The sequence below is a fragment of the Arabidopsis lyrata genome (assembly GCF_000004255.2).
Source record: "Arabidopsis lyrata subsp. lyrata unplaced genomic scaffold ARALYscaffold_8, whole genome shotgun sequence".
NCBI classification, from domain to species: domain Eukaryota; kingdom Viridiplantae; phylum Streptophyta; class Magnoliopsida; order Brassicales; family Brassicaceae; genus Arabidopsis; species Arabidopsis lyrata.
The window spans coordinates 11,037,702-11,054,970 of NW_003302548.1; the positions used below are offsets into that span (position 1 = coordinate 11,037,702).

The 17,269-nt window shown below is 35.3% G+C and overlaps 2 protein-coding genes across 2 annotated transcripts; one reads left to right on the top strand and one right to left on the bottom strand.

Moving 5' to 3' along the window:
- Window positions 1–4,457: 4,457 nt before the first annotated feature.
- Window positions 4,458–9,205, top strand: LOC9299938 (protein ENHANCED DOWNY MILDEW 2). The gene is made up of 19 exons (XM_002863816.2): window positions 4,458–4,566; window positions 4,784–5,198; window positions 5,285–5,372; window positions 5,692–5,742; window positions 5,834–6,003; window positions 6,085–6,184; window positions 6,272–6,370; window positions 6,449–6,696; window positions 6,787–6,879; window positions 6,980–7,210; window positions 7,292–7,439; window positions 7,535–7,633; window positions 7,813–7,887; window positions 8,002–8,043; window positions 8,127–8,237; window positions 8,304–8,375; window positions 8,461–8,579; window positions 8,644–8,704; window positions 8,788–9,205. Exons 2-19 carry the CDS (start codon window positions 4,792–4,794, stop codon window positions 9,034–9,036), a joined length of 2,463 nt encoding a protein of 820 aa, XP_002863862.2. The 5' UTR covers window positions 4,458–4,566; window positions 4,784–4,791; the 3' UTR covers window positions 9,037–9,205.
- Window positions 9,206–10,917: 1,712 nt separating this feature from the next.
- On the bottom strand, window positions 10,918–15,029 carry LOC9299939 (laccase-15). Its single transcript, XM_002865558.2, has 6 exons — window positions 14,093–15,029; window positions 13,856–14,007; window positions 13,525–13,769; window positions 13,301–13,429; window positions 11,790–12,740; window positions 10,918–11,214 (listed from the first exon to the last, which is right to left on the bottom strand). Exons 1-6 carry the CDS (start codon window positions 14,171–14,173, stop codon window positions 11,078–11,080), a joined length of 1,695 nt encoding a protein of 564 aa, XP_002865604.1. The 5' UTR covers window positions 14,174–15,029; the 3' UTR covers window positions 10,918–11,077.
- Between the last annotated feature and the right edge of the window lie 2,240 nt (window positions 15,030–17,269).

Consider the following 17,269-nt stretch of genomic DNA (forward strand, 5'->3'; position numbering starts at 1 on the left):
ACCCTAATTTTTGGTGGTCTCGTTAAGAAGAGAGAAGAAGAAGAGAGAAAGAAGAAGAAGAATCGGAGTCGAGATGTGAGAGAGAGAGAGAGATCGAGTAGACTTATTAGATGAGAAGATTCGAATTAAAAGTAGATCACGGGGTGGGCCCGGTTTGAGTCAAAAACTAGTCAAAGACTAGTGTGAACACATTTCTGTGGGATCCCCGACAAATAGATTTTCTACATAGTTGTCTTTAGATGTTCAGTTGTCCTAATTTCCTCACAGTTGAACTATTTCTAAATTTGTTAATTTGTAGTTGAACCTTAAAAAATACCATAGATATCTAGTTGTTCACATCAATTTCCACATTATATTGGTGTTTAAGAAGTTTTCATAGAATAATTTGTCAGAAAACATAGTTTCCATACTTCTTCCATCTTTATAGATGATCTTGAACTAATTGTTCCTTGTTACCTAAAGAGTGATTTGTGTAATTTTGGTTTTTGCTCACATTAATTATTGATAATGTTACATATCATATATTAAAAATATTAAATGTAATTCCAGAGTTTAAAAATGTTTTAATCACTTATAATGGTTTAATTTATGTAATTTTGTATTTTTTTTTGTAGTTTTAGTTGTTTCCAGTTGTATCGGCTGAACCCAGAAACCATTCTTGCTAATATTGTAAAGAAATAAAATAGTTTATATTACAAACTTATAAATAATAATCCATATATTACAAAGCGATATTAGTCTTACAAATAAAAATACAAGTACAAAGTTGTTTAAGTTGTTCCGGTTGAACCCAAATGGTTACACAGTTGTTCCAGTTGAACCAAAATGGTCCAGTTGTTCCAGTTGAACCGTATTGGTAAAGCAGTTGTACCGGTTGAACCAGGGAATTAATCAAGATGCTTCTGGATCCTCGGGCTGTAGCCATCTCTCCAAGTTAATTCCTGGAACAGCTTTGTTACTCTTTCTCCGTTTTTCTCCAACAGATGGAAACCGTTTATCTTGATTGCGTCCTTTTTTGGAGTGTAATCCGGCGGCTCAGCCTCCAACTCTTTAACTGACTCGGGAATATTCCATTCTGACTCATGTGGCACTACAAACAACGTCCTGTAATATGCCAATGCCCAAGTATCAATCAAATAAAAGACGGAGCAAAGTCCATATATGCTTACATCTGCATTTCTCCCTTCCTTGCGGGCTAGGAACCTTGCTGCGGCAATGGCATGGACACACGGGTACTTGTCTATATCAAATGTCTTGCAAGAACAAGTTTTCATTTTCAAATCCACCAAAAAGCTTACTAACATCCCATCAATGACGTTGTATTCTTGTCTATAACTGTTAAGCTCAACAACTTTTAACTTCGCAGCAACTGGACATCGAGCATGCAAGATGTTCTCCACAAAAGGCACAACCTGTGATGTGCTCGATGCATTACCTGAATCTTGCCTATGGTTGTTAAACCATTCAGAGAACTTCTCAACCATGGCATCAATCATAGGTAAGAGGTGATACTTCCTCGCTTTCCTAAACACAGCGTTCATGGACTCCGCAATATTGCTAGTGTCTATGTTGTACTTGTCTCCTTGGAAATGGTACCTAGACCACTGCTCTCTCCCTATGGCTTTATCTAGATAGTCAGCAGCATTAGACCACCGACTCCTAAAAATACCATATTCTCTATTGAACTCACTCTCAGTATAAGCATGAGCGCACTCCAAGAACTTCTTCGCAGCTCCATCCTTATCAGTCTTCGCACGGAGTCTTAGATTTTGAGACAAATGTCATATACAGTTTACATGATGCGCATTCGGGTACACCGTCATGACAGCCTTCTTGATGCTTTGATGCTTGTCACTAATAAACACCAGATCAGGAACTTCTGGATATACAGTTTTCAGCTTCTGGAAAAACCAAATCCAACTAACATCCTTCTCTGTATCAATTACACCAAATGCAAGAGGATAATGGTGATGATTAGGATCTTGAGCTGTTGCAATAACCAACATCCCACCATATACAGTTTTGAGATGAGTCGCATCCACAATTATCACTTTCCTCATTGTCCTGAAACATTCAATGCTAGCTCCCAAAGCGATGAATAGGTACTTGAACTTCTTCTCTTCCAACTCCACACTTGTTACAGTCCCTCTATTTACCTTCTCTAACATGTAGAGATAAGAAAACAACATCTTGTAGCCTTTTTCTGGTCCACCTCTCACTTCACTAACATGCTGCATTTTCCCTCTTAATGCAGTAGAGTATGAACAATGCACACCAAGTCTTCCTGTCACAATAGACATGATGCTTTTTGGATTTGGGGTCTGTAGATTACCTGGAAAGTCAGCATGTAAAACAGCTGCTATTAATCGTGGTGTTCCTCTCTGTACACTATTGCTTGTAGACTCAACAGACCGCGAGCATGTATGGATCTTTCTATGCACTCTAACACTCCAATAATCTGATTGCTTTGTTCTCGCAACTCGTAAATACCATTTACACCCTTGAGAATATTGTTTGCATCGTAACATAAGTCTCAACGGGTCAGACTTAACTGTTAAAACCCCATAAACTTCTTGTTTTGCAGCTTTGTTTACCAATTCCCACAGTGCCTCCTTAGAACAAAATTTTTGATAAAGTTCTATACCCGTACCATCTTCCCATTCTATATTCTTTGGAGTACCTTTTACACGATTTGGAATAGCTGGAATATCATCAAAATCACACATACCATCCACATCTTCATCCAAATGGTTATCCATCGACCTTTCCACAGCCACAACTTCCATACCTGTCACATTCTGACACACTTCATTCACCATAACTTCATTCACCATATCTTCATTCACCAAAACTTCATTCTCATCATTCACAAAAACTTCATTCACATCATTCACCAAAACTTCATTCACATCATTCTCCAAAACTTCATTCACATCATTCTCCAAAACTTCATTCACATTCACTAGCTCTACATAATTCACACCAACTGAACTTCGACGCTCCGGTACTAACACTTCCACCCTCTGGTTATTGTCACTTAATAGCTCCACATGCAAAACTGGAATACGACCCTCTTCATCACATTCTGTTAAAAAAAATGTATACGTCCTCATCATCTACAATATATGTCTCTCTCCGAGCTTTAGATAGATTGTAAAAAATGTATACGTCCTCATCATCTACAATATATGTCTCTCTCCGAGCTTTAGATAGATTGTAACTCAGTTTCAGATTCCCAGGGACTCCATTCTGGCCAACCCTTCGTAGTGATCTTATCTAATAGCACCGAATAAGTTATCTTCTCTAAACATGTCGTCTTAAACGATATAGCGTATAGTGAATTTTTATAAATCCACTCATTCCCTTCTGAATAGTACCCTCCATAGTCAAAATGTACGTTAGTATGGCTCTTCTTCTTCATCGCCTCCTGAAATTACAACAATTTAAAACATAATTACAAACACAATTTGTCACAGTTATACTAGTTGTACCAGTTGGCCTATACAGTTGGACTATACTCTAACAGTTGTACCAGTTGACTATAGAGGGTACTATCCTGAAACTACAACAATAAAAAACAGCACATACACCATTTTCCACTGTTATACTAGTTGTATCGGTTGGCCTACATACTATCAGTTGTACCAGTTGGCCTACATACTATCAGTTGTACTAGTTAGCCTACATACTATCAGTTGTACCAGTTGACTATGGAGGGTACTATCTTCAAAATACAGCAATTAAAAACAGCACATACACCATTTGAAACAAATATTCTAGTTGTACCAGTTGAATAATTAAACATAGTTGTACCGTTGGCCTATCAGTTGTACCTGCTGACCTACAAACTATCAGTTGTACTAGTTGGTCTATAGTCTATCAGTTGTACCAGTTGAATACTTAAACGTAGTTGTACCCTGTAAGAACTTTCTCTTAGCTGTACCAGTTGACTGAGATCTGACTCGATTCTACTTAAAATGTGACTTCATTCAACAATGTACGGGCTACACTCATTCTAACCAATGCATATACCTCCATTCGTCAATATACTATCGATTCTTCCAAAAAAACTCAATTCTCATTCAAATCCCTAATTTTAAAGACTTCCAAAATACTCTTAAATTACCTAAAAATCAATCAATGCAGCAATGAAAAGAGGATACATGACAAGAAACTAACCGATTTCGAGAAGGAGGAGGCGTCCGTTCAACCGTACTTGCAGATCGGCGATGTCGGAGTTCAGAGCTGTGGCGGAGGAGAAGAACGCGGGTTCGGAGGAGAGAGAGAAGGACGAGAGAGGAGAGATGATAAATGTTTTTTTTTTCTTTTTCAATTTTTTTTTCCTTCTTTCATTAAGGGCAGTTTGATCAGTTCACATTTTCGGTGGCATGCAGATTTTTTGATGGCATGGCAGATTTTTTTGATGGCAAAAGTGGCATAAGTGGCAAAATTCCCATACTTGGCCACACCACACTTTGCCACTTTGCTCTGTTAATTTATTTTCCCACGGTCGTCGAGCTCTTCTTCAAACCTTTGTTCACATTTTCTTCTTCAAGAACGCCACAGGTACCCTCAAACTATCAGATTCTTTGTTGCTTTGTTTGGGCAATTTCTCCAAACATTATCGACACTGTATCCGAGAAAATGCGTGAAAATAATCTATGATTGATGCTTTCTTTTGAGAATTTCTCCTGGAAAAATGCTCAAATCAGCTCTATTGTTTCTCGGTTAGTGACAAGGAGCTGAATCTGTAAAGCTTTGCTTTTTTTCTTTTCTTCTTCAGCTAATCAAATGGAGTGGTCAGAAGAAGAAGGCGAGATTCTACCTGATTCTGTTGATGAGTACTATTTCGTTGATCAAAGTGACACACCTGTCAAGTTTTGTGATGTGCCACTCAACGTTGATTCAACTGATAGCTCGGGATCGCCTGTGTTTTTGCGTGGTAACATAAACTCCGGAGACGAGTCATTTTCTAAGCTTGTCAAAGGTTGGAACTTTGAACTTTCTGTTGATGAACATCCCAAGATCGAGGTGCTTCTTCATGGGATGATGCATTGGATAACTCTACAAAGCCCTAGAAAAAGTTATGAAGCTTTGATTAGAACAACTCTGGTTACTCTTCAGTTTCTTCACTTTGTCAAAAGGAATCCGGATGCTTCAAGTGATGATGTGTGGAATAGTTTACAGACATTGGATGGGTATGATTGGAATAGTTTGTTTTGTTTGATGTGTTATCCTTTTATGTCATTTTTGAAATCATGTGTTTGTTTTGTTGTTCACTCAGGATACAGCCTTCAGAGGATGACTTATCAGATCATGTTTCTTTACTGTGTGAAGCTATCAAAAGAGATGAAGATTTATCAAAATCTAAGGTCTGTTTCTCTTTGGTTGGGTTGTTTTATACATATTTCTTGTGCGTTTGGTTCTAATGAGAGCTGAAATATATGACTATGAGTCTGATTCCTTAGCTTTAAGTCTTGTTGTAGTATTTCTGGATTTGAACCCACATCAAAATGTCTGTTTTTTCTTTGACTCTTGGGCATACTATACTTTTGTTTCAGTTTTGACTTTGTGTGTTTCAGATTTGAGAGTCTTCTTTTATTGAGTGGCTACTTAAGAATTCAGAACACAGATTAGTTTAGAAGGAACCAAATCAATCAGAAAAGCAACTTTCATTTGTCTATTGTGCAGTGTTTGCTTACGTTTCTGGAGAAGACTTTACAAACAACACCTATCGAAGTGGTAAGACCTAGTTAGAAGTGATTTCTTTGTTCTCTGCCACCTTTCTTGCTCTCTTTCTACTGAGTTTAATTCTTTTTTTTTCTTGCTTAAGGAACTTCCAACGCACCATCTACAAGATGATCAGACACCAATGGAACAGAACTTCATTGTTAATAATATGATAGATGAGGAAAATAGCAGCGGTAGCGATGATGATTCTCAGACGAACCTGCAGTTTGATCCTGTCTGTTCTATTTGTGACAATGGTGGTTATGTTCTGTGGTATGTCAAGCTTCACGGTTTCTTAAGAGTTGCTGTTATTTCTAGAGCTAATTTCATCTAATCTCCTTGTATTGAACTCAGTTGTGAAGGAAGTTGCTTGAGATCTTTCCATCCAACCATAGCTGATGGAATTGAGACAGAGTGCGAATCGCTAGGATTCACTTATAAGACTCAGATTCAAGTACTGTGTTTCGGCTTTAGAGTTTCTGTTTAATATGCTATTATGGTGAGGCTTTCATGCTGAAGTTGGTTTGCTATACATATGTAGGCACTCGGGACCTATTTGTGTAACAACTGTCTCTATAAACAGCACCAGTGCTATGCTTGTGGCGAATTGGGATCCTCTGATGAAAATTCCTCTCAACAGGTATTATATACTTGCACCATATCACAGTTCATGTATATATATCTGGTAAGTTTAGCTGTACTGAGTACTGCTTTGAAGGTCTTCCCTTGTTCTGCGTCAAATTGTGGTCATTTCTACCATCCCATATGTGTTGCAAGACTTCTCTGTGCTGATGATCAAATCAAAGCAGAAGAACTTCAAGCCAAGATTGCTGCTAGAGACTACTTTGCATGTCCTCTACACATATGTAAAGTCTGTAACATGAGTGAAGACAAGAATGAATATGCGTTGCATTTTGCTGTATGCAGACGTTGCCCAACAGCTTATCACAGAAAATGTTTACCTAGGTAAACCGTTTTTCATTTTACTTTTTCCTCAAGCTCCTACTGGCCATATATATTAGCTTCAGATATTTTTTTCCTTCATTTTGTATTCAGGGAGATTACTTCTGAACTCAACTCTGACGATGACACATTGCAAAGAGCTTGGGAAAGACTGCTTCCCTACAACCGCATTCTTATATATTGTTTGTAAGTTTTTGAATGTTCTGATTGGTTTTAAGTGCATTTTAAAGTAGAGTTTTCTGTTATGATCTGCAAAATGTATAGCTTTTCATAAACTTTGAAACAGGACCCATGAGATAGACGGTCATATTCTTACTCCAGCTAGAGACCACTTAATTTTTCCTGATATATCTGGACAAAGAAGAACACGAAGTCACGGGCTAGAACAGTTCAAAGAGGATGTTCCGAGTATGGAGACAGATCCAAACCATCGTGAGGGTCTATTTACTCGTCTTGATATTACTGACCCTTATAAGAAACCAAAGAAAGATATTAGTGTCAATGATGTGGAACAGAGGTGATGTTCTTTTTGGCCACTGCAAGAAATTGTTACATTATTAATAGTTTCAACTACTCATTATATTTTCTGGTAAGACAGGGTGATGGGTATAATCGATGAAGTGGAATCCTCGTTTAACTTTGACGAGTTCGTTAAGTCTCGTAAGCCAACCCATATAAAATCCTACCACTCAGGAAATGATATCAGTAAGAACATCACAACAGGGTTGGTTCAGACTCATGTCAATGTATGTCACTGCAACTGCGGGTTTTTTTTTTGAAACATAGATATGTAATTTAGTTAGCATTGTTGTCTCCCTGAATCTTAACGACTATTCTACAGGCTGCTCGAGCTGCCTTAAAGATGTTTGAAGAAGGGCGTGACAAAGATGCTAGAGCTATATTTGACCCAGATATCCTACTCCAACTCATGAAGCATAAGGTTATAAATTATATCTAGCTATCGCAATCTTTTTATCACTAAGATTTTTCTGGAAGCTGGTATGTCATTCAATGAGAATTACTTAGCTTTTGTGTGAGGAGATTCCTACACGTGAAAGAATTTCCATTAAGGGAAAAGATTTCACAGTATAAAACATTCATGTTTTTGATGAACTGCAGACGAAGCTTGAAATTTATCTTTCGCGCTACACGTCGTTTGGTCGTCACTTCACAAATCCAGAGAAGCTTAAAGAGGTGAACTATTTATTTCTTTTGTTTTCTTCTAACTCATCTTTACCTTGATCCATCACATTCTACTGGTTTAGTGATGATTATTAGAAACCGATTTAATAGAAATTAATGATGCAGATTGTAGAGAGGCTCCACTGGTATGTCGAAAATGGCGATACGGTAAATGTGCTAATAATTCCTTAACCAATACCTCTGCTACTAGGTAAAATATAACATTCTTGATAAACTCTCGGTGGTTTCAGGTAGTCGACTTTTGCTGCGGCTCTAATGACTTCAGTTGTTTGATGAAAGAAAAGCTTATGGAAACGGGGAAAACATGCTTCTTCAAAAACTTTGATCTCATTCCACCTAAGGTATAGCAACCACTCTTTGAATCTTCTGTTTGAAGCTGTTTCTAAAACATGACGTTCCCATGGCAGAACAACTTTAATTTTGAGAAGAGAGACTGGTTGAGTGTGAAGCCAGAAGAGTTACCCGATTGCTCTCAACTGGTAAGAAAGCAAATGAAATCCTAAAGTTGAGATGCATATATTGAATACACTGATTAAGTTTTCTTTTTGTCATGGATAAAAACAGATAATGGGATTGAACCCGCCTTTCGGTCATAAAGCCAGCCTTGCTAACACTTTCATTAAGAAGGCCCTCGAGTTTAAACCGAAGATCTTAATCCTCATCGTACCAAGTGAAACAAAAAGGTAAATAGCAAATAGACAGTATCAATGACAAACTTTTCATAACTCTGGGTTTGTCTACATTCAGGGTCGATGCGATTGCTGATTATGAGTTGATTTGGGAGGACAGAAATTTACTTGCTGGAATGGTACGTACGTGTACAAATGACTCCAACTCTCGTTTAATTTATGAATAAGCTTTCGATCAAACTCTTTTCTTTTTGTGCTGCAGTCGTTCTACTTGCCCGGGTCAGTAGATGTGAATGATAAAACGATAGAGCAGTGGAACAATATACCGCCACCTCTGTACCTTTGGAGCCGAAGGGACTGGAGTAGAAGCCACAAGACCACAGCACTTCAACAGGATCACATAACACAGATGCATCACTTCACCTACAATGGCGATTGTCACCACACAGAGATCCCTCAAGGTGGTGATGATATTGATATGGTAAAAGACATGGAGATATCCCCTACCTGAATATATGACTGACTTGTAGGAGTGCGAGAGAAGAAACATTACCACATCTTTAGCTTTTGGAAATATTATGAGATGAACTTTAGTGTTGTCTATGAAATTAGTAAGGAACGATGAGCACATATTTTCAAAACTTTAATCTATAAAGAGTAAAAGCTAAGCTCTTAACCTATAAGTAAGCAAAACAAATCCGTATAATGGGACTGAGACGACACACAGTTCCATCATTACCTGCAGCAAAACGAAACCATTCGTGACCCAAAAGAAGAAAAGAAACAACAAAACCTTTTATTTTCTAGTAGTTAACAAAACAAAGTTGACGGTTGTTTTGTTGCAGCGTCTTGAAACAATGTAATATTGGGCTGCATTGTGTGCGTACTTCTTAAACAGGCGCTCGATATTGCATCTCCAAAATGAGTAACCAACATCGGTTCAGTGATGGTTCTTTTCCTGTTTGCCATCATTTCCCCAAACTTTAGTCGACATGTTTCATCGTCATCTTCCCCACTATCTTTGTATGGAACTAGATGTTCATGTGTTCCGATTTTGTTAATCTCGAAAGATCCTTCGTTTTCAACAACTTCCCTCACCTATTCTTCACACCGCATCATAGAACGGCAAGTTGAATGAATCTACCTCTGATTCTTTTATAACCCTTTGCCATGACAATATGTGACATTTAATTTTCGTATAGAAATATTCTCTACTTAACAATAATGAATATATAAACTTCAACAATGCCTATAAACATTGTTAGAATTGAGGAACCTAGTCGACGAGGGAATCAGTCAACAACGACCAATAGTGAAAACTCTCTCTATAAAGATGATGAGAAGCATTTCTGTCTTTGCATGTGAGAACCATGCGTTCGTTAGGCATTACTTCTTCAGAACACAGTTATAACAATAACGAAAAGTCATTTTGAAACTGGTCCAAGTAACTATTGGACACATTTAACTGGCAAGGATTTCTAATATATATACACATTCTTCTTGCTATCCTCAATCCCTTCACGTATGGACTTTAGAGAGCCAATAGAAACTACAAGCTGAATGAACAAAATGAAGAGATTTACTCGGGAAAGCCTCGAGTAAAAAGAACCAGGGACTCCCGAGACGAATCACCGTCCCTTAAAATCTATCTTCAGTTTCTCTTGGAAAGTAGAGGCCCACTTGAAGGTCATATTGAAATCAGTTACTGGAAGATCATTCAGACAACAATCAATTTCTAGTGGGCTTTGATATTTTTCTTGGTATGAAGCTATGACCGTGACCACTCTCTCATCTATCGAATTTTACTCGTGGAAGTTAATTCGACTCACCATGGATTTGCTTATTCCAATTTGCTTGCTAGCATTGGTCTCCAAGCATGTATGGATCACAAGTCAAATTATTCTATCCTTTTGTTGCTTAGGGGAAGGCCCCTTATTTTCATGCTTTAAACTTTGAGATCTTTGATTTCTTCTCCTTTGTACTTTGAACTGGTTTGTTTGGATGAATGAATGAAATCTTGTTTGCACAAAAAAAAAAAAAATTGTTTAACCATTTATCAGAAAATAAGCAACTACATCTCATGATTTTTAGTTGAGAAATATTTATTCAATTTTGAATTTTTAGAAATTACTATTCTTATATATTTGGTATGTTCGGGAGAGTCGTTGCGACAATAAAAAGTGACCAATAATTATAATACTTAATATTGGCTACAATGAGTCGCTTGTTGGAGTCGTGCGATTATCAAAAGAACATGACCTACAACAACCATTTTAACAGCCGCTGTTTCATCCAAGGATACCGGCAACTCCATTCTTTTTTCATATATTTAAACTTCATTCTTTCATTTTTTTTTTGTGATGACACAAGATTATACATTTTTCTTTCTTTTTATTACCACCATAAATAATATTATTAGAAAACTAATATGTATTTTAGTAAATCGCGTTAAATACATCAATACAATACAATATGATAATAATTTAAATATACTCAAATTGGTGACAATTGAATCACCAATTTTAGTAGATGAAAGCACTGGTAACATTCAATTATTCATAACAAGGCGGCAAATCATCTGGTGGAGGCAGAATCTGCTGATTTGGCTCTCTCCCATTCTTAACAATGAACACAACATTCATACCCCACGTTTGATGTCTATCCAAGTGACAGTGCATGAACCAAACCCCTATAAAACACAATTACAAGATTATAACCATCATCTTCAAAAGTGATAAATTATTATTTGACGTGGTTGGTTCATTTCGATAGAATCATAATTATGGTTAGGTTTATTTTAATTTGTTATAGATGACTCACCCGAAATCTAATTTTTTTGGTCGGTTGGATTTATTTCGATTTTATTTCAGTTTCTATTCAGGTTTAGATTTAAAATAGAGTAACTTATAAATACCTTATCATTTCTAATTTATGGTATATGTATTTAATATAATTAGACAACTGTACAAATATGATCTTTGAAGAAATATTACTTTGGCATGGTTCAAAATTAAATTCGATTTTCGAGTTTTGTCAAATCTTTTAGTCAATAAAAAATCGGATAAATTGTTTTGGTTAAATCCGATTTAGTTAGGTCTTTTGGCTTTTTAAAAACCTCCGTCTAGTGTGGTTGGTTACAACACCACAATTTAAATAACAAACAAAAGGTGAGAATGACACTTAGGAAGACACTAACTTATCAACTCTTTTCTGTTTATCTAGGTTTATAAGATTATAAAATAAGCATTTATGGAAGGTACGTACCGGGATTATTAGCTTGAAATCTGATAGCGATCCAACCATTAATGGGCACGGTCATTGTATTTTTGTACGGTGGATCCACGAGATTATACAATGAAGATGGTTCTCCTTCACTTATGTTAAAGTTCCCAAACCCTACTCCAACCACAAAGAAGCTAAAACCGTGGAGATGCATAGGATGATCGAGTGCATTAACCAAACTCGTCCCTTGAATAACAAGCTCAACCACTTGCCCGAACTCAATCACCTTTACCTCAGTCGCGAGTCTCGGAGTTTCCAAAAACAATGGTTGATTTTCTGCCGTGAAATTGAAAAACAACGGTGGAAACTCTGGAAACCGCGTTCCATAAACGCCTTTAATGTGATAGTAATAAGCTTTTAGTATGTCCATGTGACTTGGTGTGACAAACGATATGTTGTTCATACTCGCTGCTAATCTCGACCCGTTTGGACCTTCGCAAGAGTTTTGAGGACACATGCGGAGATTTATTGAAATCGTTGTGATTATCCTACGCGAGATTTGAACAGGAACTTGACCGGAGTATAGGCTTTTGATCTTGGTAAAGAACCCGAAAGCTGCTGAGGTGTCATTGTAAAAAGGAAGGGTTGGGTAATATCCTGAAAACGATGGTGTTTTCGCTTTGTGTGAAGAGAAGTAACTTAAGATTCCTATGGTAGTGGAGTTGTCGAAAGCGATATTTCCGGTTTGGTAAGCTCTGGCCGCCATGTAATAAATGCGTTTTGGGTTTTGGTCAGCTTGTAATAACATGTCTAGCGTTTCGCCAGGGGATATGGTTATATAAGTAGCCTTTAAAGGTTTGATGTAGTGTCCATCTGCCGCAACCACGGTGAGGCTGTGGTTCGCGATTGCGAAAAATAGAATTAGGTTCATCGCGGCATTTACCATCCGAATGCGGTAGGTTTTGCCCTTCTCTACCTTGAGATGAAAGGTATCTGTTCATGTAAAATAACAAAATTATTAAATAATTTTTAAACATATATGCATGCATCATGCAAACAAGAAATGTATACTTGCAAAAATATAAACAAATTAAAAGTTTAAAGTCATATATAATAACTATCTTTTACAACTTTTTTTTTTCTTTTTGTCAAAGCCTTTACGATGTTGTTATCAGTCAGTCATAAGTTCCTAACTAGTTATAACAGCTAACAACTAATACAGTGAAATACAAATAATTATCTGATCAAATCCGGATAACTTTCAAACAATTTAAAACAAAGAAAAACAATAAAAATATCTACAAAAGAAGATTCTTATACATTTTTTTGTTAATTTTTTTTATAACAAATGCTCATTGTAATTACTCTAATAAGTTTCCTAATCTATCTCTTCACATTCAATGATTTTAATTCACAGTTACACTTATATCCGTAATTATCATTTAACACTTATATTAGTAGTTTTTATCCCACAATTGTGATAAAATTACAGATTACGAAAGTACTAATCAATGAAAAATGATATTAAAAAATTTTGAAAATAATAAGAAAACCTGATTTAGAGCAAGGATACAAGAAACCAGGATGTCCATTGATTGTCAAAGCATCGGACACATTAGGAGCCCCTCCTGTCCTTATAAACTCCTCCACCACCTCTCTCACATCCCTTTTCCACCACTCCCCTGTCCAGTTATATGAAATTATTTTTAGAAAAAAGAGTGTAATTTTATCTAATATACAATAAACATCTGAAAATATAAATATTTTGTCCACTTACCCAAAACTAAAGGGACTTCATGGTCCGCCTTTGGGAACGGGAGGGATTCCGGGGGGCGAGGATATACGAAAATAAGACCGTGTACAGTTGCACGTGTCCAAGAGCTATGCGCGTGCCACCAAACAGTCGTGTCTTCGATAGAAAATATGACTTTGTACATAAAATCTGACCCGGGTCGAATCGGGCATTGTGTGATGTATTCAGGACCATCTGACCACGGGTTTCTTGGCTGCTCTACACCATGCCTATATTTAAGATACATACACACTTATTCAACCATCACCGAATTAATATATTATAAGCTTGTAAGAAGAAAAGGGTCTTAGATTACCAATGCATTGTGATGTTTTCACTAGCTCGGTTACGAACGTTAACATAAATAGTGTCTCCTTTGTGAACCTTTATAACAGGTCCAGGAAACTGACTATTAACGGTTAAAATCGTCTTCGTGCTACACAGTTTCGTATATGGAACTTCCCTAACCTGCCAATGATTAACTTTATGATTAGTTTTTCATCAATTAAAGTTAGTTTAATCACGCCTAATCGATTAACTAATTTAAACTTACCGTGAATGTGTAGCGATGCGCGATGCAATTTTTGTAGAGGAAAAGAGAGATTAGGAAGAAATGGAAGAAGGAATGTGACATTTTGGGAGGGTTTAGTAAATTAATTATTTTGACTGAAGTTAATCAAAGAATAGAGAGGCATATACATATATTTATATAAGAGACGTCTTTCATTTGCCCAAAACAAAATATATAAGAGACGTCTTTCTAAAATTAGTTACATTCGGATAAAAGAATTTTGTATTTCACAAAATATGTTTTTGGTAAGCAAAAAACATGTAACTACATCTCTTGGTCCGATTTGACTTATGGGTTCACCTTTTCCAACAAATATGTAACTACATTTCTTGGTCAAACGAAACTTTCAAATTAACGAAAACAGTAAAGTCGTATTTATCTAAGTCTAGATTATATTTTTACATGTTATATTATATATAGGAAGAAACGTGACATCAATCCACTAGTTTCTAAGACTTTTTACTTTTTAATAAAACAAAACCACTTATGAGTTTGGTTAGGCCAAGCTTTACTTTGTCTTTATATATAATCAACAGCAGAAATATCCCGAAACTCATTACGTTTTGTTTTAATTTAGTTTCTTACGTGCATAGTTTACATTATGCACTGAACTAAATGAAAAACGAGTTATCATCCAATTAGATATCGGTGAGCTACCATTCCACCAAAGCTCTTTATATGTACGTAACGTAATTATTAATGTTAAAAAAAAAAAATATTAATGTTTTAAAATTATTTTTTCGAATATGTGTCCAAGGATTTTTTATATTGGTTTCTAGATATTGATAATATATGTACTTTTACTTTAAAAACTTTAGAACCGTGACTGGTGAAATGTCGATTTCTGATGCATTACGAGAAACTTAAACTGGCGAACTTCCAAGAATCTTCTTCTCTCTTTTTTTTTTTGTTAATTTGTATTTTAGCCCGATGACTTCTCTTTAAGTTATAGTTTAAAAAGTGTTATTTAGAATTTTATTTATTGCTGATATTTTCCTCTTTTTTTCTTTTGTTAAATTAAAGGGTTTGTATTGCTGCTATTTATAATGGTGGTTTTTGAAAGTTCACTAGTTCATCGTGACTTTAATTTGTGAATGATTACACATTCTTTCACATATATGAGAAAATTATAATCCTCATGTGTAATTTTCTTATAAAAAAATAAAATGGAAATTGTAACCTATAGGATAAAGAAATAAATATATTGGGATTTACTACCTTAACCAAATATCTATGCATGGTTAAACCCTTTAAACCGTGGGTTTAATTAGGTTTATTTAATAACTAAATGGATGTGCAACATACTTAATTTTGAATAATGGATCCGTTGGTTTAGGTACATGGGCTTCAGATCTACGACAACAACAATTTCATCTTTAAGATCAAGGTCTTGATCGATCATGGAGGGGTATACTTTAAACCCTTGTTCATAAAAATCAGGCGCCTAATCGATTAATCGGGCGCCTAGTCGCTCAGCGTAGGCTTACCGCCGCGATTTAACTCTAATCGTATTTATTAATCGTTTAAACTATTAATTGGCCGATTAGTGATTAAAGCATTGAAATCGTCCATTTTTAGTAAAAGTCAAACTGAATTTTGGGCCTAAATCCATTAAAAATTGGGCTTCAATTTCATTATTGTCCACTTGGATATACAAATGATGAGAAATTAGATAAGCATAATTATAATCAAACATCTCCATGGGAGATGTGAGATGTTATATTTTTGCTATAAATTAATTAATAACCAGTTGGTTACTTGATTTAAGATTTGTTGGTTTAGTGCTGCTTCTCTCTCTAAGATTCGAACATGATGCAGAAACAAAAAACACTATAATTTGTATTTTGAATATATATTTAGGATAAATTTAATTTTGATATGAAGTAATATCGCAAAATTATTGATAAAAGTTTACAATATTTTGTATTACAAAAAAATGCAATATTTTTTTTTCTTCTTCTAAAAATACCATGATCCAGCTTTTTGGTTATAAGTATGTGACCATTTCCCCTTTGTCGAATCTGGTAAGAAAATAAATGATTGTGCATGGAATTCTAGAGGCACATGTATTACATTCTAGAAAAATTTCCTAGAAAAAGCTTTGCAGAATCAGAGGAATTGGACAGAATTACTTCGCGCTCTGTCTCTTACTCTCTTTTTTAAAAAAAAGTTTTTGACGATGAGATAAGATAAGGCAAAACGCAAGAAAACATGCGTTTCACTTTGTCATTTTTAGTTATTTTCTTAAATGCTCTTTTATTCGCATAATACTCACCAATAATTTAATCAAAGTTAAAGATTTGACTCTGTAATTTCGGTTACCAATCATTTGAAATCTTAAGAAATAGGAGACTAGTATTTTTGAAGTACATTTTTAGCGGGTGGGGCAAAATGCATTTAGATACTATGGATATTCGATATCCGTTTACAAATTTTGATCATAAAAAATTTGTTGGATCGGATTATATTTAATCCAACTCATACACCGAATATTCCATATTTAATAATTTAGATATTTAGAAGATTTGATTAAGATTTAGAATTATGATTCTCCTATCATCTTTGTTTGAATTGTTTTTAACTGTTTTGAATCATCATATAATACATGAAGTAAAAAAAATCAAAAACATTTTCTGCCTATACTGTGATTCGAAATTTAGAAAACGGACATATATTATCCAATTGACGAAAAATGTATGTTCAACGTTCCACATCGACTAAAATATTTAGACAATTATTCGGAATCATATCATAAATAAGATCAATATTAGTAAAATAAATGTGTTTTTTGACGGGACGAGTTTGGCGGGACAGGTTTTGGATCAACAATAATAAAAATATGAAAATATCATTAATCCGCCGGTTCAGTACGAATTAAATCCTTAATTTTTTTAATACGACCAATATTATACATATCAAATGAGTCTCATTTAGAAAAAATTGTATAAAACCAAAAATTATCCCGTGGTATAATGTTACCCTAATAACAATTGTAAACTATAAAATTTAAATGTATTAGAGAATGATGCAATTTGCAAACTTTTATATATAACAAATAATCATTAAAAATTTTAAATTACTACTTTTAGAAAATAAATCACGGGACGGGTTAAAAATTACAGAACGGGTTATATTTTGAGAACGAGGTTATATGGTGGA